A 27,674-nucleotide genomic window follows, 5' to 3' on the forward strand; every position below is an offset into this window, starting at 1 on the left:
GTAATAAGGGTTCTCTGACGTAGTATTGATAATCCTCTCCAGGGTACTGTGTTTAATGAGCCTTAGCACCCTGATATAGAGAGTAAATTAAAGATGTGTGTTTGGGGACAAGTAGACCACTTTAGCACCTTCAGTGTTTAATTTATAGAGTTCTGGGTGGCCAGGGTTATCGTTCAATATCAAAAGAACCTTAAATGGCAATCTTTTACCATCAAGGTACTTTCTGACTTGAGGGACAAAGCATAAAATGGAGTCAATCCAGAAAAAGGGTTCTCATTGTACAGGCCTTCCTGTAGAACCAATAGATTGGCAGGTGATGTTTAACTTTTCCTTTCAAGGCTCCGGGGTTAGCTGCTTTATAGAAAAGGGCAGTCCTTATCATAAACCTAACTGCATTTTCCCAAAACAATAGAGGTAGCCCATCTCTTCCTGCCTTCAATCCTGGTATTCACTTCTTTTTCTTACTAAGAAATGTCCTTCATGGAATTTTTTTTTTTTTCAGAATACGGCACCTTTATTTGCATTATAAAACTATTTAGTACACCTACTATGTACCTCCAAAATTTTAAAAAATTAAAAACTATTTAGGCAGATGTTCTTTCTTCTCAGTGATTTTCTTAATGGTGCCCGGGAACTCATCTGCTGCCTCTTGGACGGCAAAGGCTGATTCTCCTGTTATCTTCTCATTTTTAAAACTAAACATCTTTCTAAAACTATGACACCACCTTTTGCTGGCATTAAATTCTCCAGCTTTAGTTTCTTTATCTTCCATTTGCTTTGCTTTGTTATATGACTTGACTTTTTTTCAAATAAAAGTAGTCTTTATGTACGCCTTTTTTTTTTTTTTTTTTTTTTTTTTTTTTTTTTTTTTTTTTTTTTTTTTTTTTTTTTTTTTTTTTTTTTTTTTTTTTTTNTCTGTCGCCAGGCTAGAGTGCAGTTGTGTGATCTTGGCTCACTGCAACCTCCACCTCTCAGGTTCAAGCAATTCTCCTGCCTCAGCCTCCCAAGTAGCTGGGACTACAAGTATACACCATCATGCCTGGCTAATTTTTTGTATTTTAGTAAAGACGGGATTTTGCTGTGTTGGCCAGGATGGTCTTGATCTTCTGACCTTGTGATCTACCCACCTTGGCCTCCCAGTGCTGGTATTACAGGCGTGAGCCACTGGGCCCGGCCAGGTATGCCTTTCTTACAGCAATTCTGCACCCACATAAAAGCTCCATTTTCAATATGAGATAAAAAGGTATTTTGTAAAAAGTATATGCTTTTAATACCTGCTGGTATGGCTGCAGTGACAGCCTCATGAATTTTCTTTCTTTTTAAACAACGGTCCTTATACTAGATTCATTTATCTTGAAACAGCAGGCAATCACAGCTGCAGACCTCAATCTATGGTAAATATCAAGCAATTCAACTTTTTCTTGCCATGATTTTTCTCTACTTCTTCGGAGCACTTTCAACAACACTAATGACACTTTGTATAGATCCCGTGGTGTTATTCAAGGTTTACGATATTTCCCTAAATACAATTAAACATATGTAAGAACCATGAGGGGTCACTTTTTACTGTTATATGCAATTTACTGGAGACAAAAGTGCTTCTACAGAGATAATTGGTAACATGAAATTTTAAGCAGATACTTGCAACACCTGAGCATACCACAATAGCAACAAGAGGTGGCTATGAAATTTTTGCAGAAGTACAGTATGTGCTATAGTTAATTTTATGCAGTAATGATTTAATACTTTGTTTGATCACATTTCTCTTGACTGAATGGTGCCATGTACAGTCTGTATTTGTGTTTGAAAGTTTTAGTAAATTTTAACTTTTTATAATAGATTTGTATTTTATCATAACAGATTATAAAATATAGTGTCTACTTAGCTTTTTAAAAAATTTTTTAAATATTTTCAGGCCTTGTGGTTCAACTGCAAGTTTTTAAAAATTGTCACAAATCTCCAAAACAGGTTTCCATATTTTCTGTGTGCGTGTGTAATTAAACTTGCAATTCAAGGATTGATTTGAGCCCTAACTATTCCAATGTATAAATCAGTATAAATATGTAGTTTTTTTTTTTAACATGAGAAGAGGTGGGAAGCTGGTTTTGGACAAATCTGAAGCTGTTTCTAACTAAATCTATAGTATTGATTGGTTTCCTTGATACTTGTATATCACATAAAAATAAAATATAATAGTATATGAAACTGGGAGCCCAGAAACTGGTTCTAGGATTAAATTTTTATTAAAAATTATATGTGAGACATTCAACAAATCACTGAACCTTCTGGGCTTCAGTTGCCTCACTTTGAAAGTGAAAGGATGAAATACTTAGTTTCAGTATACTAAAGACATCTTGATCGCTAAACTGCTTTCTGGAAATAAGCCAAAAGCAACAAGGAAATTTAGCAATACACACTCCCATATGTAATTATTAAAAAATCTCATTAACTTCAACCATAATATATACATAGAAAGGCTGGCAAGTATAGTGAAATTGGACCAGAGAGAGGGAAGACAATCAAAGAAGATGGTTACTGGAGCTCAAAGGGTGACAGTGCTGAGTTCTTTGACATAGGTGATACACATCAAGGTAAGACATGAAAGAACAAGATGGATGGCCTCAAGGAGCTCCTGAAACCCCACAAGATACCCGTCCATTCCAGGGGATGTGATGACAAATGAAAACACATGCAGACAAGCTAACTCTCCAAGAAACTATCTGTTTGGAAGACCAGATGAGAAACTGAATGATAAGCAGCTTGAGGCTGTCAATCTTTTTCCTCCATTGAATGTAAACTCCATGGAGGCAGAGACTTTTTTTCTGATGTATCTATTGCTATATTCTCCAAACCTAGAGCAGTACCTGGCACAAAGTAGGTACACAATAAATATTTATATAATGGATGGATGAGTAAAGAGAGTTTGCAGCTAAACCACACAATTGACATGCTTGTATGTGTGTTTGCTACGAACTAAAAAGTCTTTCTACTATCACAGAGTCCTTATCTGGCCGCTTCCATATTCTCATACATTATGATGTCACCTCCAGAGAAAAATCTCCTCATTATCAAAAAGGAATTAACATAGGATTTATGTAAAAATGGCCTATTTACATAAAGAAGAAAAGCAACAGAATAAATAAAAATCATAAAAAGGACAACCACCAAAATTTTTATTGCCCTAGAACAGATAAAACTTGTGACCAAAGTTATCTGTGAGTTCATAAAACTTAATGAATAAGGTGATCTTTCTGAATTAAGACTCCTAAGCTAAGATACAAAATCTGAAGTTAAAAAAAGGTAATAAATTTTTTTTAATTATTTGACAGATCTTGGGATAGAAGTAAAAAAGAAAAATAAAAGCATCAAAGAAATAAAGGCTTTGGGTCAGGCATGGTGGCTCACGCCTATAATCTCAGCATTTTGGGAGGCCGAGACTGGTGGATCACCTGAGGTCAAAAGCTTGAGACCAGCCTGGCCAACATGGTGAAACCACTGTCTCTACTAAAAATCCAAAAATTAGCTGGGCGTGGCAGCAGACACCTGTAATCCCAGCTATTTTGGAGACTGAGGCGGGAGAATTGCTTGAACCCAGGAGGCGGAGGTTGCAATGAGCTGAGATTCCGCCATTGCACTCCAGCCTGGCTGGAGCGAAACTCCATCTCAAAAAAGAAAGGAAGGGAAGGAGGGAGGGAGGGAGGGAGGGAGGTGGGGAGGAAGGAAGGAAGGAAGGAAAGAAAAGCTTTGACATAAATGTCAATGTTGTCCATGTTGAAAATATAAGTCAAGACATTCATGACATCTTGAGAAAATGGAGCAAAATGAAATAGAAAGAATAAAGATTATAGTAGGAAAATATTGGAGATCTAGAACACAGAGGATATTGTACAGGTATAACACATTGGGTTTTTATTAGAAATTATATGTGAAACATTCAACATTCTTGTTTTTAAAGACAATAACAGAACAAATGGGGAACAAAAATGTCCACAGTTATATCAAAAAAACCTTCTGAAGATTTGAATCTGTAGAATTAAAGGACACACAATATTTCAGCAGACATATTCATTAATATCCATGCATAATCTAATAAAGTTAAGGACTTCAAAGAAAAATAAAGAACCCAAGACTATCCAAAAAAGGTGAGGGAATAAATATCTTATCTGAAAGCAAAAGAATTAAGCTAGCTTCAAATTTCTCTACATTCAGTGCTAGGAATAATGAAATCATCAAGTACTCAGGGAAATAAAGTGTGACCCCTAAATTATATACCCAGACACATCAGCCTTGTTTATTCTGTTCTTATATCCAATAACTTTTTCAAATGTGCAAAATGCAGGGGAAAAAAACTACATGAGCTTTAAAAAAGCTATTAGCCAACTAGGTCAACCAAGATATAAATGATGAGCTATGAGCATTAAGTTATTTTTAATTTAAAACTAAGGTTAAAATGACATCAGGAAATTAGGGTTTATAGAACAGAATAGAAATGTAATAAGTTGTCACTTTATAAAAATAATACAACTAACAAAAATCAGGAGCAAGAGGAAAATCAAAATGGGAGGTAGTTTAAGTATTCATCTTCTCATTTTTTAAAATCTATTGTTTAAGGCTGATCTAAGATTAAGCACACAACTAACCAAAATGAGTACAGCAGAAAAGAAAAGCAAGAAGATGGAAGTAACTGGACATATTCTAAAAGCATCATTCAGAGTGGGAAATTAACAGGTACTGTTTAAAGAAAGGGAGACCTTATCATATTACAGACAGTTGTATCTTACAAAGTAACAAAGAAATTACTAGAGGAACTCAAGTGGATGGTAAGCCTTTCATAGTATGAGAAACTGACCTTAGAAATCACAAACCAATGGTAAAATATTAAAAACAAAGCGTAATGAACTTATCCTTTCAGGAATGCTGGTTTACATCACATAAACCACTCCTGGTAAGAAAAATTAGCAAAGCAGGGTAAAAAAACTTTCTTTATCTCACAGTAGTAAAGAATTAGAGGAGAAAAAGGTAAGTCAGAAAAAAATCCTAGGAATGTGATTCTGGAGGAGGTAATTAAAGGAATAGTTCAGCAGAGGTTTGGCAGTGCTATAGGGCTAGTCGGGAAAAAAAAAAATCTATCAAGAAGGGATCTCTGATAAATCCTCTACATTGAGTTGGGATCCCAAAGGGCTCCATCTAGTAGTAAGGGGTAGCTGAGAAAAAACTTGGGACTGAAGTTCAGTTTTCAACCATCTTAGTTTCTCTAATTGGATTATGGTAACATAAGATTGCTAGTGCCTCTAACCAACTGCCATGAGCAAATGGAAATCCTTCCAGGAACTATAATTTTAGGCTTCAAATGATTTCAACACTTTTTGTGTACAACATCTTGCATGCAATAAAAAGTAACCAGACAAATGAGAAAAGATGATGTAATAAAAAATTAAGAGAAACATCGGCAACAGAAATGAATGCACAGGAGACTCAGAATATGAATTATCAGACATTTTATAATTTTTAATAGAGAAAATTTTTTTTAAACTCAAAATGGATTCTTTGAAAAGACTAAAAAAATTGATAAACCTCTGGTAAGGTTGATCAAGGAAAAAAGAATAAGAAATAAAATAAGATGTCTATTATCACTGAGTCTATGGACATTTTAAAATTATGTTATTTAAAGATATTAACTTTATGTCTCTAAATTTGAAATTTTAACAAAATGGACAAATTCCTATAAAAATACAATTTACCAAAACTGACACATGAAGAAATAGAAAATATGAATCATTCTGTAACCTTTAAAGGAATTAAAAACCATGACAAAGGCCATTGTGATTTCCCCAGTTATTTCACTCCCTTTTCCCATGTAAAACTTACTTCAAAATCTTTGAGAAAGCATTCCTTATTTCACCAATAGGAATCTTTTGGGTTTTTATTTTTTATTATTATGAGGACATATTTTCCCTTCTTCATCTTATTTAACTCAGTGTTATAAAACTGTTCTGTGATTTACTTTTGAGGATTATATATATTAGTTTCTCATCTGTCTTTCATACCCTAGGAGTTCAGACCATATAGCATTATAGTGAAGGGAGAATGGGAGAAAAGAGGGAGCAGGGAAGGAGAGCAAAAAGAGAGCTATCATGATTTGGATTGTTACAGTTCTGTATCTGCACCCTCAGCAGTTTATTTATAATGGAGAGAAAATAAGTAAAAATACATGTGACTTGATTTTCAGTTTTAAAATGTGTTAATGATGAAAAACACCAAATCAAATCAACCTAGTTCTTCAGGCTTACTTTATGGAAATAAAAATTTTCTGTACAGTGTGGTAGAAAGGAGTGTGAGCCATTCTGGGAAACTGTTCTTAAGACTACCTGGTGACCTATCAGTTAATCAAAGCATTTGACATTTTTTCCTAAAGAAAAGAGGGTGAAATAATAACTCGTCCTTTCTTAAAAAAATATACCCATGGATTCAGCATCCTTGCCAGTTGTCTATTACATAGTTTGTTGAGACTGCCCAACATTGTCTGGAATTTCCAAGCCTCAGCACTATAAAAATAATTCACTAGAACTGCCTCAAAATAATTTATATTGTGTAATTACTTAACACTGCACTTTGGACTACAGTATGGGATGAATGTGCTAGAAATTACGATGGGTTCAGTGAGAATTCTGCACAAATCCTCTTTTGTCATAACTACCAGGCTCTTGATGTTTAAGAAATTGTGTTGATAGACTCTAGAAACTTAGGACCTACATTTACTGGACCATATTTATTGCAGCACAGAAGGAAGTTGATGGTGGCTGATACAATGTTGGTAAAAATAAGGTCACTGATGTTCCAGTATGAACATTCAAGAGTCCTTAGGGAAAACAAAGAAATTACTTTCGCTAAGAACTTTCAATTGCCTGCTCTCTGATACTAAAACAGAATTGAAAAAATGAACCGAGTTCCTTTTTTTTCCTTGTCTCTTGGCTAAAAGACCACAGAAAACTGATCCTTCACTTAATTTCAAGCAAAAATTGTATTGCTTTTGGTGAAATCCATTTTTTACCTCAAGTATTGAACTCAAGGTTATTACATCAAAATATATTTTCTTTAAAAATCTGAAGATTGGGCTTGAATTTTAAAGTAAATTCTAGTTGAATGATTATATGGGATGAAATATTTGAGTATCAATCCTTTTCTCTCTCTTGATGAATTAAGACAAACACAAGCACCTTTTAAAAATCAGGCAGGGAAATAAATGCTAATTAAGTTATCTTACCAGTGGTTTTTCATTTTACGAAACAAACTCTTCTAAATCGGATAGATTTCAGTGACGTGTGTTTTTGATGATGCTGAGTGAAATTGAGTAAAACCTCCCAGATACAGATGCATTTGGACTTCTCATCCACTTAATCTTTTTCATTCAAACTGGAAAATCATGTGGTTTCTTTTACTATTTTTTTAATTGAGAGGTTTGTCAGGAGAAAATGTATATGTGGCTTTATTTTTATTTTAATCAACACGCTTGTCAGTAGGAAATGCATTCTGAACACAGCTCACATGGAGCAAATGTTCGGTTTTGGTCATGACATTTTTCCATTATATTGGAGATTTTCCAGGGTATGTCCCATGTTTTGATGCCTTTTACATATAAAATCACAACATGGTAAGACTTTAGACCTCTCTGTAAAAGCTGAGGTATAATGGGAACTAGGATGCTTTGACTAGTTGCCTCAATTAATAAAACAAGCAGGAAATCTCTGGGGTTTCCTTCCATAGATTTGAATATCCCTTTATGACCTGCACAAACCCTAGTTCTTATAAACCCATTCACCCTCTTACACCAGGGCAAGGGGAGATGAAAGCTGACCTGTTGGTGACATACACAGCATTATGCTTAGAAAAGCAGGGGTTTCTTCCATGCTACCCTCCTACTCTTGGGATGAAATCATAATCCAGTTTGTGACCCTACAGTCATATATTTGAAGGAACTACACATATAGGAGACAGCATGACCCTAGACTCTGACTAGGTATTTTTGTTTATATTTTGATAAAGAAGTTTATGGAAAAACTTATTTTTAATTGAATAATAATTTGAGGCATGGTAAAAATATTGCGTATTGTGTATGAATTATTATTTAATATTTAGAAAAAACATGAGGCTTTAACTTGAACAAATAAATATATTTTCAGGGCAAATCTATGTTGTTTCTTATTTATTTGCACTTTGGTACTATAGAACACCATTAGGATGTCTTGTTTCAGATTTTAAAAGTAGGTATTAACCCTGTGATCCCTTCGTGTGCAAACTAGCTTAACACTCTGCCCCAGAAGAGCAACCACAGAGCCAGTGGATCTATCCCATGCTCCCTTGCATGAACCAGCCTGGCACTTTGCCCACAGGGAAGCAGTGCCAGAACCAGCAAACTAGCCACACAAACTCTAGCAGACTAAGTCACAGAGGCACTTATAAGCATCACTGACATTGACTACAGAAATTTCAGAGAGAGTACACTACTGTCCACACCCGGAATGAAAGCCAATGTACTCTACCCAACTGACTCCCTAGGACACATGTTCAGGTGAAAGTCTTTCCCTCTGGAAGCTACCGTATAAAATTGGAAGAGGCAACTCTTCCACCAGATGCACAGATATCAACAGAGGGATACAAGAAACATGACACTGCCAAATAAACACAGTGATTCTCCAGTAACTTAACACAAAGAAATAGATAATAATGAATCATAAGCGTACTCAGAAAGATAAAGAGAGTACAGACAGACATTTCAAATACATTGGGAAAATAATTTATGATCTGTATGAGAAGTTGAACCAAGAGATAGAGATCAATAAAAAGAACCAAAGAAACTTCCACTTGAGCAGCCTGAGATGTCACGAGTGGGGGTATTTTCTCCCTCAGCTGCTTCTTCCACAGTCTTTCTGAGGGTTTTCCTAGCAAGGCCAAGAGGGTCTTTGAGGAAAACTGCATCTGGACGTGCCTTGAGGGAAGGCGTCAAATGCAGGAGCATAGAAAAGAGTTACCATTTGGATATGAAACCATTTTTCTAGCCCACCTTAGAGAAGACTGTTGACGCACTAGTTGAAATTGTTCCAATAGCCTACCTTGCAAGACACTTCAGATTCAAAGAATTTTCTTTGTAAAAACAACAAGGGAGGTGTCACAATTTTTCATTTAGATCAACAAATTCAAGTTCTTCCCATGGAAAATTTATAGGAGACTGAAGTGGTTCTCCTTGCTTGTGGCTCCTTCAGTCCTATTACCAACATACACTTCAGGTTGTTTGAGCTGGCCAAGGACTACACTAATTGAACAGGATGATACAGAGTTGGCAAAGGCATAATCTCTCCTGCTGGTGATGCATGCAAGAAGAAAGGACTCATTCCTGTCCATCACTGGGTCATCATGGCAGAACTTGCCACCAAGAATTCCAAATCGGTGCAAGTTGATACATGGAAGTCTTCAGAAGGTGCAGAGACTATTAAGGTGCTAAGACACCATCGATAGAAACTGGAGTCTAGTACAGCTCGTGCTCGACTAACGACCATGATTGGGACTGGCAGACCGGTTGTAACACGATTTGGTCATAAGTTGAATAGGCTATATGTACAGTTGAAATGGTGCACGCAGAGATGGTAGTGCTGCCGGAAGCTGGTCCGCCCTGTTGTACGCCCAGCTGGGCAACGTTTGCGCTGCCAGACGCGGAGCAGTCATGGCTAGCGATTGTGGTCGTAAAGTCAAATGGTTGTAAGTTGCATAGGTCGTAAGTCGATCAATACCTGTAACTGTGATCGCCTGCAGAGCTCACCTACGCTAGAAAGGCCTGGACAGAAGAGGAATTCTATGAGCTGAACAAAGACAAGATTCTAGCCAAAAGAAACCCTTAGAGCCAAAAACAAAAGGTGCACCAAAGGTCAAGCTGCTGTGTGGGGCAGATTTACTGGAGTCCTTTGGTGTTTCCAATTTGTAGAAAAGTGAAGACATCATCCAAATCATGGCCCGTGACATTATGGGCTCATATGTATTACTCAAGCTGGAAATGCTACTCAGGAATTCATCTATGAATATGATGTGCTATGGAAACACTGGAGCAACATTCATGAGGTGAATGAATGGATCACTAATGATATCTCATCCACAAAAATCCAGAGAGCCCTCAGAAGGGGCCAGAGCATTCACTACTTGGTATTTTAGGTCTTGTCCAAGAATACATCAAAAAGCGTAATTTGTACAGCTTCAAGAATGAAGACAGGAATGTTGGGGTCACCCTGGCCCCTTTACAGAGAAACACTGCAGAAGCTAAGGCATGGAAATTCTACAGCGTGATGTTTTGCACTTCACTTTGAGGGATTTGAAACAATCTGGATGTTAGTAACCAGGAAAAGAAATTGTGATCCTGTTGCATAAACTAAAGCTTCAAAGTTTAGTAAAAAATCAGTGGTAAGTTAAAATCAGGGGGCTTTTTTCTTTTTCTCAGAAGTTGCTAAGATGAATGTTTTTCATATCTTTTTTTTTAAAAATGTACAAATCTCTTTATCTTTAAAACAAGAGATTAGCAGCACACTAAAACCAGAATTTTCAGTGAAACTAGCCACAAATGAGAAGTCAAAAAGTACAGCCTAGCTCTACCACATAAAAGAAGCAAAATGTATCAAGCAAAAGTTCGTTGAAAATCTAACTTAGGTTTTGAAGAAAATTGACATTTTGTGCATACCTGCAGCAGGTTCTGCAGCCAGGGTAGATGATGGGATTCTTGCAGCGGTGATCTTATAAAATGCACCATTCATAAATTATCTCCAGTTACACAAAATAAAGGTTGTGCATACACATGGCAGAAACATTGTACCAACAGATTGTTCTCTGTGGAACACATCACAATTGCCAACTAAAGTTTGGCAAGAACTGTCTGCCTGAAGCTCCATCTTTGGAAGCAGGGAGTGAAGTCCAAGCCCTCATATGTTTAGAAAGGTATGCAGGTGTTTCTGATGCCCACCAGAGGCAGAGAGCTCCTGCCTTATACTTTATATATATTCACTTTGCCTTGTGGATCATGCTCTAGCCTTGGTCATCTGCCATCTCTTTATCTTCAGGTACAGCTTCAGAGATGACATCATGCTACCTTGAATTGAGACAGCCACAGAGAATAAGGAGTCTATTCAAGGATTTTATGTCTGAATGCTCTTAGCCTTTATTGATAGCTTAATCAGAAGACCTGAGTGGGGTGCAATGGTGCATGCTCTGTAGTCCCATCTACCTGAGAGGCTGGAGCAGAAGGATCGCTTGAGCCCAGAAGTTTGAGACCAGCTGGGGCAAAACAATGAGAACTCATTTTAAAAAACTCCGAAGTTTCTGAAGAGCCCTGCTGTTTCTGTTCTAATCCACTGTGAATCTGTCATCTATAAATTTAAGCAGAAAAAAGATCTGTTTTCTCATACTTTTTTCTTCTTGTCCTTTTGTATGAAGTTTAACCAAAGTAGTATTCTCAAATAATTAGTTGTAGATTGATGTTTACGACACATGCTTGTTAAATGATTTTCTACTGATTAAAATTTTGTGGAAGTTTTACCAATTGCTAAAGCAGGAAGACCAGAAATAGCTTTTGTAGAATAGTTTTGGGATTTGTGAAAATTGTCCTATGATAGAAACAGGAATAAAGTTAAATTTCTAGTGAAAATAGAACAATTTGCCTTTTTGCAGTTGCGGTTTCATACCTACACCACCCCAGATGAAGTATTTGTAGCTGCAAAAGAAAAAAATACTTAGATATGTGCAATTGTATAGTCAGATCTGAATCTACAGTTTAAAAAAGAAACATGTTAGATAAAGTTAAGCAAATATATGTGCTACAGCTCCCTCCTTACTCTTACTAAAGCATCGGGCCAATTCTCAAAAGCAGGGAGGGTGCAAAGCCTGACACCTACCAGGTTTCAGGATCCATCTGCTAAGAATAAAAGCTTGGAATCTCAAATCTTACAGATGAGAGTCATTTTTCTTCTCCTTAGCTTCTTGGAGTTTAGAGTTGAAGCAGCCTTGAAAAGTATTGATTGAGCAAGAAGAAGCTATAAGAATTGAATTTTTATTTCTTCTAGGAAATTATACTTAATTTATCTGAAGTGTGTGTGAACTGCAGAAAGGTTCCAATGCTGGAAACTTCTCTCATACTGTCATGCCTTGAAAGTACCCATTCCCTGCCTGCCCAGCTGTGACTCTGCTGACCTCAGGACCTCACTGGACATGGCATGTGGTGACCCTTGAAGCAGACCTGATAATGGTGAAATGATTCTACTATTATACTATTTATGTCTTCACTGGAACACATCAGCACAGCTCCTAGCACTTTATATGTGATTATCGATCTGGTGCATGTGTTCTCTTCTTGATTCTATCAATAGAGAGAATCAAAAGTAATAAACCTTTATACAGGAAGAATGGCAATACCTATTCACTGTTTTGCCCCAGGGGCTCCATTTCATGGGTGTTTTCAGGGACGGGTAGTCTTGACACCGCACACATCATCATACTAGTCTGCTACCCGATGATATGCTAATTAGAGTTGATGGGCAAAAAGTAGAAGAAAGCTGAATGTCAGGGGGTAGCGGAAAAATCCTACAAAGATTCAGGGACCTCTTCCATTGGCAATGTGCTTTGTCTGGGGCATTCTAAAAAATCCCTCCTGGCTGGGTGCGGTGGCTCATGCCTGGGTAATCCCAGCACTTTGGGAGGCTAAGACAGGTGGATCATTTGAGGTCAGAAGTTCAAGACCAGTCTGGCTAAAATGGTGAAACCCCCTCTCTACTAAAAATACAAAAATTAGCTGGTTGTGGTGGTGTGTGCCTGCAGTCCCAGCTACTCAGGAGGCTGAGACAGGAAAATTGCTTGAGTCTGGGAGGCGGAGGTTGCAGTGAGCCGAGATCGCGCCATTGCACTCCAGCCTGGGTAACAAGAGTGAAGCTCTGTCTCAAAAAAAAAAAAAAAGTAAAAATAAAAAATAAATTTTGAGGGGAAAAGGTAAGTCTAGAATATTTGTATGAAGCCAAAGTTATTATCAACTTAAATTGTCTGTTATAACTACACAGTTTTTAAAATGTAAGCCCCATGGTAGCCACAAAGAAAAATATTACAGCAGATACACAAGTGAAAAAGATTTTTTTAAAAATCAAAGCTTATCACTACAAAAAAATTACCAAACCATACAGGCAAACTATAAGAGAGGAAAACAGAAACAAAGGAAATACAAAACAACCAGAAAATGATTTAACAAAATGACAAGAGTAAATTCTTACATATCAATAATAACCTTAAATGTAAATGAATTAAATTTTTCATAGAGTGGCTGAATGGGTAGAAAATGAAACCCAACTATCTGCTACCCACAAGATATTTACTTTACCTATAAGGACACACATAGACCAAAAGTGAAGGGATGAAAAATGATATTCAATACAAATGGAAACCAAAAGACTACAAAAGTAGCTATACTTAGATAACAGATAAGTCAAAAATTGAAAGAGGAGACAAAGAAGGTAATTCTATAATAAAGCATCAATTCAGTAACAGATTTTAACAATTCTAAATAGATAGGCACCCAACACTTGGGCATTCAACTCTATAAAGCAAATACTGTAACATCTAAAGAGTGATACAGACTGCAATACTATTATAGTAGGAAACTTCAACACCCTACCTTCAGCAATGGATAGATCATCCAGACAGAAAATCAATCATCAACAATAACAACAACAAAAGACCACTGGATTTATACTGTACTCTAGACCAAATGGACCTAACAGACATTTGTAGAACATTTCACCCACCAGCTACACAGAATACACATTTTTCTCAAAAGCACATGGAATTTTCTCCACGATAGATTATATGTTAGGCCACAAAGCAATTCTCAACAAATTATTAAAAATCAAAAGCATATTAAGTATTTTTCTGATCACAATGGAATAAAACTAGAAGTTGGTAACAGGAAGAATTTTAGAAACCATGCAAATACATGGAAATTAAACAATACGTTCCTGGAACAATCAATGGGCCAATCAAAACATTTAAAAGGAAAATTTTTAATTTCTTGAAACAAAGGAAAATGGAAACACAACATATCTCAATCTATGGGATATAGCAAGAGCAGTTCTAAGAGTGAGGTTTATAGCAATAAATGCCTACATTCAAAAAATTGAAAGATATCAAATAAACAACCTAACATTGTACCGCAAGGAACTAAAAAAAGGAAAAAACAAGAACAAACTAAATTTAAAATTAAGAAGGAAGGGAATAATAAAGATGAGAGCAGAAATAAGTGAAATAGAAACTAAAAAATACAAAACATAAGTGAAACAAAAAAATGTTTTTAAAAGGTAAACTAAATTGACAAACTTTTACCTAGACAAAGAAAAAAAAGAGAAGACACAAATAAATAAAATCAGAGGTTAAAAAGAACACCTGATACCACAGAAATACAGAGAATCATAAGAAACAATTATAAACAATAAATTAGAAGATCTAGAAGAAATGGATAAATTCCTAGACCCGTATAACCTACCAAAGTTGATAACAGAAAATGTGAACAGACCAATAATGAGTAACAAGATACTGTCAGTAAAAAAAAAGTTTCCAATCAATGAAAAGCTCAGGACCTGATGGCTTCCTTGCTGAATTCTACTGAATATTTAAAGAATAATTAATAATAATTCATTTCAAACTCTTCCAAAAAATTGAAGAGGAGATAATTCATCTAAATTCATTCCATAAGGCCAGCATTACCCTGATACAAAAACAAGACAAGGACACAACAAAGAAAGGAAGCTACAGGCCATCTCCCTGATGAATGTGGATGCAAAAATCTTCAACAAAATACAAGCAATCCAAATTCAACAGCACATTAAAAAGATAGTTCACCATGATCAACTGGGCGATGGAAAGATGATTCACCATATGCAAATCAATAAGCATGATACATCACATTAATAAAATCAATGACAAAATGGATGCAGAAAAAGCATAGGAAAAAATTTAACATTCCTTCAGGATGAAATCTCTGAACAAATTAGGAGAGAAGCAGCATACCTTAACACAATAAAGGCCAAATATGATCATTCCATAGCTAACTTCATACTGAACATGGAAAAGTTAAAAGCTTCTCCTCTAAGATCTGGAACAAGACAACCATGCCCACTTTCAACACCTTCATTCAACATAGTAGTTAAAGTTTTACCCAGAGCAATTAGGCAAGAGAAAGAAATAAATGATATCTAAATGGAAAAGAAGGAAATCAAACTGTCCCTGTTTTCATATAACATAATCTTAAATATAAAAAAACCCTATAGAATCCACCACAAAATTATTAAAACTAATAAATTTAGTAAATCTGTAGGATACAAAATCAACATATAAAAAATCAGTAGCACTTCTACGTGCCAATGACAAACTATCTGAAAAATAAATCAAAAAAGCAATCCCATTTACAATAGTTATAAGAAAAAAGATACTTGGGAATAAATTTAACCAAGAAGGTGGAAAAATTCTACAATGGAAATTATAAAATGTTGATGATGAAATTGAAGAGGACACAAATAAATAAAGATATTTTGAGTTCATTGATTAGAAGAATTAATATTAAAATGTCCATACTACCCCCAAAGGATCTACAGATTCAATGAAATCCTTATCAAAATTCCAATGGCATTTTTCAAAGAAATAGAAAAAACAATCCTATTCATATGGAACCACAAAACATCCTGAATAGCCAAAACAATTCTGAGTAAAAAGAACAAAGCTGAAGGCATCACACTAGCTGACTCCAAGATAAACTACAAAGCTATAGTAATCAAAACAGCATGATACTAACATTAAAATAGACATAAATCCAGGCACTTAAAGCCAATTGCTTTTCAACAAACATGCCATGAACATACAATGGGGAAAGAATAGTTTCTTCAAAAAAAGGTGCTGGGAAAACTGGATATCCACATGCAGAAGAATCAAACTGGACACCATCTGTCATCATTTACAAAAATCAACTCAATATTGACTAAAAGCTTAAATCAACCCAAATGATAAAATTACTAGAATAAAACATAAATTTCTTCCTGACATTGGCCTAGGCAAATTTTTTTTTGCAAAATCTGAAAAGCATAGGCAACAAAAGAAAAAATAGACAAATGGGATTACATCAAACTAAAAACTTCTGCATAGCAAAGTCAACAATTAACAAACCGAAGAGACAACATATAGAATGGGAGAAAATATTTGCAAAGTATACATCTGATAAAGGGTTAATATACAGAATACAAAAGAAACCCAAACCACTCAATAGCAAAGAAATAGTCATGTTCCACATAAGATTTTGGTCAATGATAAATGGGATCTAAATAAAGAGCTTCTGCACAGCAAAAGACCAGCCTGGCCAACATGGTGAAGCCCTATCTGTACTAAAAATACAAAAATTAGCTGGGTGTGGTGGTGGGCGCCTATAATAGCATCTACTTGGTAGGCTGAGGCAGAAGAATCCCTTGAACCCTGGAGGTGCAGGTTGCAGTGAGCCAAGCACACCATTGCACTCCAGCCTGGGTGACAAGAGCGAAACTCCATCTCAAAGAAAAGAAGAAAAGAAAATTTATTCTGACAAAAATAAGAACCCCAGGCAAATTATAAATGTCACATTAAATTGTATTAATATTGCCTAATTTGTAATCCACAACTTCATAATATAAAAATATCTGGATTATTTGTAACAATTCCCTCTTTTTCTACCATGAATACTTGCTATACTCATATAGACTAGTTCCATGAAATATACTTGGCACACCTCAGTGAAATACTGGCTGATTGGCTGACACAGGTGTTTAATACAAAAGGCCCTTAAGATGAAGATGATATTGATATTAAACAAACATGCAGAATCACAAAACATTCTTAGCTTGTTTGCCAGGAGGAAAATAGGACACACAAGTGGGAAATTTGGTGTTTCTGGATCACACAGTCTTAGCCATGGCAAAGAAGATCAGTCAGCCTCCTCAACTCAGTACAATTCAGACATGGCCATCAGGTAGGGGCTATAGTGAGAAATGTGTTAAAACCCACACTTACATATGCACATATGCAATAGAAGCTACGTGTTTAAGATTCCAGAAACTGTTTAAGAAATACGATGTTGGAATGTTGATTGGATTTACATGTTGATGAAATTTCAGTGAAACTAGCCTAGTATCCTGCAAGATTACTGTGAAAAATTTAATTACACCGACCGCTCTTGTTCGGAACAGAGAACTGTCTGCTTTCTTTACATTAATCATATTTCTCTCCCCAGCTGCTACTGCAAGAACCAGAAAGACAGTACTTAAAAAGGAGGTCCTGGCCGGGCGTGGTGGGCCAGGCACAGTGGGCCAGGCACGGTGGCTGACGCCTGTAATCCCAGTACTTTGGGAGGCCAAGGCGGGCAGATCATGAGGTCAAGAGATCAAGACCATCCTGGCCAACATGGTGAAACCCTGTCTCTACTAAAATACAAAATTAGCTGGGCATGGTGGCGCACACCTGTAGTCCCAGCTACTCGGGAGGCTGAGGCAGGAGAATTGCTTGAGGCCAGGAGGTAGAGGTTGCAGTGAGCCAAGATCACGCCATTGCACTCCAGCCTGGCACCTAGCAGGTGCACCTAGCAATAGAGCAAAACTCTATCTCAAAAAAAAAAAAAAAAAAAAAAGGCGAGCCCTATCTGCAAAATCTACAAGTCAATCAGTGATGGTTCACATGCACATTAATTTCTACATTACGTCTTCCAAAGACAGACATTTGACAGATGTAAATCTTGCTTTAGCAAGGCCCAAAGGAAACATTTGTCATATCTGCAATGATCATTCTCGGTTAAATAAATCACAGAAAAACAGAATGAAATTGCAAACTCAGCTTACATCTATTCTCTCACATAATTTCTGTATCTTGAATCCAACTTTTTAACTATTAAATAAACATACATTCTCCACATAGGATAGAAAACTATAGCTGTGAACTTTTTTCTTGCTGAGTTACATATGACGCCTTAATCATTGATAGCAAATAGATGTACTATTTGCATAAGGTGAGGCTTTTTTGTCATATTTTCGGAAGAATCATCATTGTCCTCTTACTGTGAATCATCAAAGCCAAATAAAAAACAGCTTCTTCAATACCTAGCATATTTTCATTAGAAACAAATAATATGTGACACAAATTCTTTGGACAATAGTCAAGCAATTTAAAGATTTTCTAATATTTTTGTCAAAAGAATATACACTTGGATGTGTACTTTGCCTTTTCCATAAATATTCAAAATGTATTTTGAAATTAAAATAAAGTATTTTGATAAAATAAACACATTCACTTGGTCTTTTTTCTTTCATTTTCATTTAAAGCAGTAATCACAATATCACAAGATTCTTTGAATAAAAGTTCTTCTCTTGAAAAGGTAGATAATAGAAAGAATATCCAGCTGCTTGCCCCTAGATGGAGGGATAAAAAAGATTGATGGCAAACTTTCTGTAAATTAACTCTAGCTACAAATCTGCTGCAAATCAAAACAACCCCAAAACCTTCACAAAGGTTACGTGAATGCAGTAGCACATGTATCTGGGGGTCATGAGGCATCCACATATCACAATAAATTTATTCCCCACAACTCTTATTGTAAGTTGAACTATTAGGGAAAAATAAAGCAAATGCTCTCTAAATAAATACAGTGTCTTTAATTTCCTAGAAGCCATGCCCTCACTAATTATTTTTGTTCTTAATTTGAAGGGAAATAGATGTCTTAGAAGAAAACTCCTTTTAATGTTTTCAAATCATAATGTGATTTGTCACATAAGACAAATCATATTTTAAAAGATAGGAAAGAAATTAAAGGAGAGCTTAAGCTAACGTGGTGAATTTTAGAAAGGCAACAAAAACAGTTTATACCAAAGGTAAACAAAATGTATGCAAACTCAAGTGTGTCTTTTTTTTCTTAGATTATGTGCCCATTACTATGAAAATATCTAGGCAAAATGTATGAACTGTTAAACTGCGATAGAATTTGGCAATCTATACTAGTTCCCATTCTAATACTTCATTTAACATTATTGAAATCAGTATTTTGTTCCAGGGTATGTTATAATCATGATATTAACAGAATTTATTCAACAAAGTGACAACTTATTTTTATCTCAGGCTAGGATTGCTAGCATCCTCAACTTTAATTTTGTTTGATTTACTGTGTATATTGTATTATAACTAAGAAAGCTGCTCTGAGACACATAATCCTTATTGGTGTGTGTGTGTGTGTGTGTGTGTGTATATATATATATATATAAAACCTTTGTTTGGAAAGAAATCTGGCTGGGAAAAATATCTTGTTTGTGGAATTAAACAAAACATTAGCATTTCAAATAGTTTTGCCTTTGAAAACACCTTCTGCCACAACTAACTCAATAATAGGAAAAAGATCTTTGTTTAGACTTAAAGTGTATGTATGTGAAAGAGAGAGATAATTCAAGAAACAGATATTATATATTTCAGAAACTCATAATTTGGGAAAGAATATAAACATTGTTTGAACCTTTATCCCAAAGGCTATTTAATTGCACTTAGATGCTATTTCTGTTCCAAGTCAATTTCTTAGAAACTATTGTAATCTTATTCTAGTTTTCTATTTAATTTTATATACGTTATTTACTTTTGAACACAGGCTAACCTCAAAAAATTTTAGTCAGTGAAAGTTATAGTTAAAAAAAAAAAAACAAATCTGCAGGAACAGGAAGCAAGAACAGAAAAAAAAAGTTATAGTTTAGACCTATATTACCTACAATCTTACCACAAATATGCTCACAAAATGTTTGCCTTAGGACAGCTCTATAAGTAAGACTATCTTTGGGCTTAAACTCAATCGCCTTGGGTGATACTCAACAGGTGTGGATCTTTTGTTTTCCTTCAGCATGGCCCAATTTTACACAGAGACTTTGGTAGAACAACTTGTTCTTCTCATATCTTTTAGCTTCAGAATCCAGTCAATTCAATTAAGGAAATATAAGTGGGAGACCTTCAAAGGAGAACAAGTAATTAATGGGACCTGAATGTCTGAAACATATTAAGGCAACATTGGGCTTATGGCGAAACACCAGAGGCTGAAAAGAGCTGAAGATTTACTCTTTCGTCCTTCGCATCATCTCCCCCCACCTCCATTTTAATAGGTCCTTTTACAAACTAAATTGGTCTCGCTAATGCTTTGATAAGGCAAGTTACAGATATATTTTAATCGTTGTAAAAATGAATAATTCAAAGAAAGCGTAGACCAAGCAAATAGATTGTTGAGAACCCCTTAGCTTAGAGAAGAAAAAATAAACAGTGTTATTCTAATATCTATAAATGAGGTACTAAATGGATGATGTGTGATTACCAGTGTGATTAAATGGCAAAAACAGACACATGGAGAAGCTGAGTAGCATGCTGAGGCATTGTCTTTTTACCAAGTTAATATACTATGCACACTGTTTTCCATACAAGATTCTCAAGTAATAACTATAGGAAAGAAGATAACTCAAAAAATGGAATGCTTAGGTGGAGAGGCATACTGGAATGCATGAAGGTGTTTCATTATGTATGAGAACAGTCTCCATCTTCTGAAGAGTATCCAAAAAAGCAGACTGGAGGAAAAGCCACACCTTCAAGGTGCAAATCCAATTAAGCTGTCTTAAGATTCTGAGGAAGAATTTGCTCCTTGTCAGTTATTTCCAGACTGCAGCAGGTACATAATAAGATCAAGATATGATTAAAGAGACTTTTGTTTGTGCAAGAAGATAGTAACCATGCCACAGTTTTTAATCCTTGAAACTTAAAACATGCATTTAATTCTTTTTAATATGGACTTTAATGCATATTCTGATAGCATTCCAAGACATTTCCATTGACAAGTACATGCTATGAATTCAGAAGTCTTAATATACTTATGAATATATTATGTTGTACACACAAATGTTCATTGCAGCACTACTCACAATAGCAAAAACATGGAATCAACCTAAATGNAAAGAAAATGTGGTACATATACACCATGGAATATTATACAGTCATAAAAAAAGAACAAGATTATGTCCTTTGCAGGGACTTGGGTAGAGCTGGAAGGCATTATCCTCAGCCAACTAACTAAGGAACAGAAAACCAAATACCACAAGTTCTAGCTTATAAGTGAGAGCTAAGTGATGAGAACTCAGGAACACAAAGAGAACAGACAGACACTGGGGCCTACTCGAAGGTGGAGGGTGGGAGGAGGGAAAGAAGCAGAAAAACATGCTCTTGGGTACTAGGCTTAGTACGTGGGTGATGATCAGTACAAAAAAACCCTGTGACACGAGTTTACCTATGTAACAAACCTGCACATGTACCCCCAAACCTAAAATAAAAGGTAAAAAACATTACATTTTTAAAATTTAATAAAAAGACCAAAAAAAAATGTTGCCCCTCAGTTAAAAAAATGTGATGTGAGGCAAGAGATACTAGTTTACTGCTAATTCATAGATGAAGTTTGATGATTTATTTTCTGCAGCTGACTCTCACACTCAATTCTTATTGGGAAAAAAATGTGTATGTATGGGTCTTTGCTATGTTTGTTGAATATTATTTTTGTTGACTGTGTAAGGAACCATATATTGTAAAACTGCCATGCTTTTTAATAATGTGTTTTTATAGTTAAGGTGAATTCTTAGAAAAGCCCAATGATTAAAACTCTAATTATGTAACTGTTATTTTCATAGGAGGCTTATTGAGACTCACCTGAGAACCGTTCCAAGTCGTGCATTTTCTAATCTGCCCAATATTTCCAGAATGTAAGTGTTTTTTAATATAAAGAGAAGTTTGAAGTTTGCATTTGTGATATGTTATTCTCTAAATGTGTTCTATCAAGAAAAATACTTGGTATTATACTTACATAAATCAATGGCGGTTACATTTTCAACGTATATGACAATTTTGTGTACATAATTTTCAGTTGATTTTGCTATATCTCTACTCCCTAATGCCTAAATGATTTTTTAAAACCTAAATCAAATTTAAATTCATTTGGTTTTGAGAAGTTCATAATTCCTGATGTATTTTAATATATCTTGGGATGTGGCAAAACCTTAGCTGTAAATCTCTCCTATAAACCCCCCATTGTTTACAAGATAAACATACATACAGATAGACAAACATCCATCTGTCCTAGTCACCAATTTTCGAATCATCTTTCACTACTAATACAAATACTTACATTTTGTTATAAATGTAGCCAATGGTTTCAGACCTCTTTCACGTTAAAAGAGAATTAAATATAATTCTAAATCTTAAAAATTGAATTGCTATCCACTCAGAGTGAGGAGGAAAGGGACTTTTCCATACTGGGTTCACAAAAAGTGAATGAAATGAAGCAGGTCTTTATTTCATTTCATTGATTTTGACACACAATTCAGATAATTCAGGCATGCGAAATAACATACCCAGGAGCAACCTGTACAGCTTTTGGCTAAATGTACTCATTCCGTGGCCATTTTTTGAGTGTTTGTGTCATTTCAGTAGTTCTCAACCACAGGCAATTCTACCCCTAGAAGCATTTAGCATTTTTGGTTGTCATCACTGGAGAGGGGGTTGCTACTGGCACCTAGTGGGTGAAAGTGAAGGTTACTGCTAAACATTCTACAGTTTTCATAGGACAGTCCCACAACAGAATTATCCTGGAGGTCTTTCGTGAGTTTTCACATCACCCAGTAACTGACCCCATCATGACACTCATTGCTCTCTTAGGAATAAAACTGAACCTCTGTGAGGTTGACTGAGATATAGGAGACATTTTGTGTTAACACCTTGTGTTAATCCCATTTACCTTGTGTGTTAATCTATATCTCTGAGTACTGTGAGTTTCTTGAAGCTGGGGAACAGGTCTGTTTTGTCCTTGTCCAGAATGATGTCTGTCATACAATGAATGCTCAATACATATTTGTGGAATAAAAGCACATACGCATACCTGAATAATAATTAAAGATTTGATATATCTTGGGAAAAAGAAAGAGATAAATAAGATGATGCTAGGTTTGTCTGGGATGGTTCAAATTCCCACTTGGTATTCTGGCATAATTGTTAATAGAGCCTTGCTTTAACTCACAAAAATATCCCAGTTTGAAATAAGTCATATGGTGCCTGTAATGATGATGATATTTACATGCAAAAAAGAACTAGGATCTGATTTTTCCTAGTTATAAAAATGGGATAAGTAAACAGGGAATCACAATTTTTATCTCACTGAATAGACAATTTCTGTCAGTTATCTTCACAACCAAGCTACACAGCCCTTAAAAGAGGTGTCATTATGTTGGAGAAACTGGAACTTCCATTTGATATGGGTTGAGTGATGATCCTTCTGGAACTTTGAGAAAGACTCATACTTCTTAACTCAGAAATTCAGTAGAAGATTTGGAGCAATGGAAAAGATGCTTAGGGAAACAAGTTGGCAGCCTTCAAAAATAAATCTTGCTCTGATAGCTGGTTCAGTTTCATCTGTGATAAATCCCCACAGTCTCTATACAATAAATTAATTCTTTTCTATCTGTTCCATTGTTTTATGTTAGAAATATATTTGTATCAAAACAATTTATATAATGTTGTTATCAAAAGGGTTAAGAGACTGGGCAAATCAAAGGATAATTGTATAAAGAATAGGTAATTGAAAATAGAAAGTACAGGGCCATTAGAATACTCACAATAACCAAGATAAAAACTCAGAATGTAACAATCAGAGCTCCTCTTGTAAACACTGCATCAATGATGATATTCTACTGGCAGATTCAATTCAAACTATGGGCCAGTGGTTCTCAACATTGCCTCCACATTAGAATCAGCTAAGAAGCTTTTGAAAAACAAAAGTACTTGACTCATCCCTCATAAACTCTGATTCAATTATACTAAACCAGGTCTTAGACATCTGTGTATTTTAAAAGCCCTTCAGGTAGTTTAATTGCATGACCAGGGTTGAGAATTTCTGCTATTGCTATGGCTGGAAACCATCTGTCAATTGTTCATTTTCCCAAATGTCACAGAAATACCTCTCAACAGAAAGTGGTCATTGAATTTGGCTGCATTAGTCATTCTCATTACAAGATGGAATTTGAGAAAACTATTTGAAACATTCCTTATATGTTCTTGATAAATTATATTTAGGAACGTCTCTGTTTTCCTTTTTCAGTACTTGAAGCTTTTATTTGAATTACTTTTTTTGCTTACAAAGTTTAAAACAGAGCTTGAATTTTCAGCTTCATTTAAAATCAAGAAGAGAAGTCTTAAGAGAATATATAGTCACCCTGTGGAATGTTCCACTAGAGAATTGTGGCTTTCTCTTCATCTTCTTTCAAACATGTCTAATTCCATGTTATTAAACATTCTATTACAAATGCTTCTTATTCACTCTAGTGTTCTTTTCTGATGCTTGTGTTTTTCTGCTATTTTGCGAAACTCTTCCATTCATTCAGTCGTTTAATAAGAGTCTACTACATGTCAAGCACTCTGAAAGGCACTCAAGTTTCAATGGCCAAAAACAGATACAGTTCTTCATTTCAGAGAACTTACATCAGTGAGACAACATAAATATCACCCAAAGAACTGGAAATCTGCACTGTGATAATTAGTGAAAGGAGTTTATATATATATATATATATATATATACACATATGTATGGCAGATTCAATTCAAACTATAGGTCAGTGGTTCTCAACATTGCCTACACATTAGAATCAGCTAAGAAGTTTTGAAAAATAAAGGTACTTGACTCATCCTTCACTCTGATTTAATTATCCTAGACAAGGTCTTGGACATCTGTGTATTTTATTTTTATTTATTGATTTATTTATTGAGATGGAGTCTAGCTCTGTCACCAGGTTGGAGTGCAGTGGCATGATCTTGGCTCACTGCAACCTCTGCCTCCTGGGTTCAACTGATTCTCCTGCCTCAGCCTCCCAAATAGCTGGTACTACAGGTGCGTGCCACCACACTGAGCTAATTTTTGTATTTTTAGTAGAGACGGGGTTTCACCATGTTGGCCAGGATGGTCTTGATCTCTTGACCTTGTGATCCACCCGCCTCAGCTTCCCAAAGTGCTAGGATTATAGGTGTGAGCCACCGCACCCAGCCATATCTGCATATTTTAGAGGAAATAGACGAGTTCCTTTAAAATGGAAGAATTTAAAGTTTGTCAAAATAGCAAAAAATGCAACCATCAGAAAAGAACACTAGAGTGAATAAGAAGCATTTTTAATGGAATGCCTAATAACATGGAATTAGACACATAGTTTCAAAGAAGAAGAGAAAATTGCAATTCTCTAGTGGAATGTTTCACAGGGTGACACCATATGTGTGTGTATATATATATATATATATATCCCTATATATGTGTGTGTGTGTATCTATATATATATTTCCCTATATATATATATATCCCTAGATATATATATATATATATACTTAATATATATGAGATTAAGTATATATATGAAATTAAGATAAGAGTTGATATACAGAAAGAATTCAGGTATCACAGGATCTGAAATAAAAAGTAGTAAGTAATTTTAACATAATTTGGCAGAATCCATGAGGGTTGTACAAGTTTCATAATCTGGAAAACCCATAACAATAAGTTATGTCAAAAATAGTATGTTTGAAGTTTACAACCCTACTAACTTTCTACTTTGTCTTATGTTTTTCTGACATTCAGCTACATATCTATAGACGCAACTCTGCAGCAGCTGGAATCACACTCCTTCTACAATTTGAGTAAAGTGACTCACATGTAAGTACAAGGAAAAGTGCAGCATAGACCTAAGCCACAACCACTCTTGACTGATAATCTTGGGGCTCCAGATGGCAATGGGAGCTGGTTTCTAGATTATAAGTCAAAACTTCTGTTTATGATTAAATCATTAACCTGTTCTCATTCTTAGCTTATGTTAATTCATCCTCATTCAACCTCAATTCCATGGTTGGAAGTTAAAGACAACATTAAAAGGTCTGTTCTTGAACTGCTATCTGTTCTATTACTACTGTGTCAGCATATTTTATTGATGTGAATGTCAGTGAGACAGCAAGTATTTACTGAGTTCCTACTTGATTCTATGGTCTGTGCAAGATTCTACAAAGCTGACATATTTTCCATAATTCAGAAAGAAAAGAGTTGCTTAGTGAGATTAGAAGAGTAGGGAATTTAACTCCCTACTTCTGGAGTTGGTCAGAGTTGGATTTGAACACTGGCATTTCTGCCTACTCATTATCATTGGACAAGTTATGTAATCTTTCCTAGCCTCATTAACAAAATAAGTGTAATAAGAGCTCCAAATTTGTTTATCATAAATATTGAATGATATAATATCTAGCACATGAAAACCAGTCAGTAAGCCTCAGAATAATTTTTATATTTCTCTAGGAGAGTGCAATCTATAAAAAGTGTTACATAAATAGCCACACTGCATTATTTTAAGCAGCTATGCATTACTAAACATTAACTCTATTTTCTTGATGAAGAAACAAAAATGTTTATCTATAAATATTTTGTATATTCTAAACATTACATTAAATATTGTATGAACATTATTTATTATTTAACCCTTAAAACAACCTGATGGAGTAGATACAATTATTTACATTATTTGTACAAGAAAAACATAAATGTAGAGAGGCTACATATGTTTTCCTTGGTCACACAGTTACTAAGGGACAGGGCCAGAATCTTCATACCATAAATGTATGATTTAAAAATTCTTCTCTATCCACTACATTATGCTGCTTTCAAAAATACTGAGGCCCAAGATATTGTTTCCAAATATAGTAGGCTACCTTTCATCAGATCAGCTATTAGTCTGAGAACAACTTGAGCTGAATTTTTGAAAAAATTTTTGAAAGTATTAGAGTGTTATGAAGACAGCAAGAACTTGATTGACAATAAGCAAATCCCAAAAACATCATTTGGTTATTTTCCCCTTGAGGTATTTCCTGAATTGTAAGCAACAGCTTATGGGCTAAGAGGCTGACCGGAGGTTTAGGCATCCATTAAGGCTAGGAAAATAAAACTTTGAGTTCAGGATTCACTAAGAAAGATTGTTCCTAGTAAACACTACAGGATTTTAGCTGAGATCTCAAAAGAGCTTTATCCTAGGAGTATAGGAAAACTGTGAACAGATCAGCCCTTGCAAAGACTAAAGCCTAGCTTTGAATCAATAAAAAATAACTCAAAAGTTTGCAGGGGAAAAAAAATCAAGAGAAGAAAATAGACAACAGAAAATGATCCACAGGAAGTTCAAATATTGGAGTTATCAGACACAGACTTTAAAATAACCAACATGTTCAAAAATTTAAATGATGAGAGTGTTTCAGAATAAAACTGAAAATTATACAAAGGATCAGCTGTAAACTCTAGGATCTAAAAAGTCAATAACAAATAAAAATCTAAATAAATGAGTTTAACAGAAGATTAGACATAGCTCAAAGGAGCATTCATAATCTGGAAGATAGATCAGAAGACTATAACCAGTCTAAAGCATGGAGAGAAAGAGAGAATAAGAAATACATAGCACAATAAAAAGTCTGGCATATCTATGATTAGATCCCAAGAAAAGAGAGAAAGAATGTAAGAAGCAATATTTGAA

At 35.2% G+C, this 27,674-nt stretch overlaps 1 protein-coding gene across 2 annotated transcripts in view; it reads left to right on the forward strand.

Annotated features, from left to right (window-relative positions):
• TSHR (thyroid stimulating hormone receptor) overlaps positions 1 to 27,674 on the forward strand; it is a 151,169-nt gene that overhangs the window by 66,917 nt on the left and 56,578 nt on the right. For both annotated transcript variants that reach the window (XM_017505936.2, XM_017505938.2), the window contains exons 2-3: positions 21,771 to 21,842; positions 25,751 to 25,825. In XM_017505936.2, coding sequence (XP_017361425.1) covers positions 21,771 to 21,842; positions 25,751 to 25,825 — 147 coding nt within the window. The remainder of the gene's footprint in view (positions 1 to 21,770; positions 21,843 to 25,750; positions 25,826 to 27,674) is intronic.

This window comes from Cebus imitator, unplaced genomic scaffold (genome assembly GCF_001604975.1).
Source record: "Cebus imitator isolate Cc_AM_T3 unplaced genomic scaffold, Cebus_imitator-1.0 Scaffold345, whole genome shotgun sequence".
NCBI lineage: Eukaryota > Metazoa > Chordata > Mammalia > Primates > Cebidae > Cebus > Cebus imitator.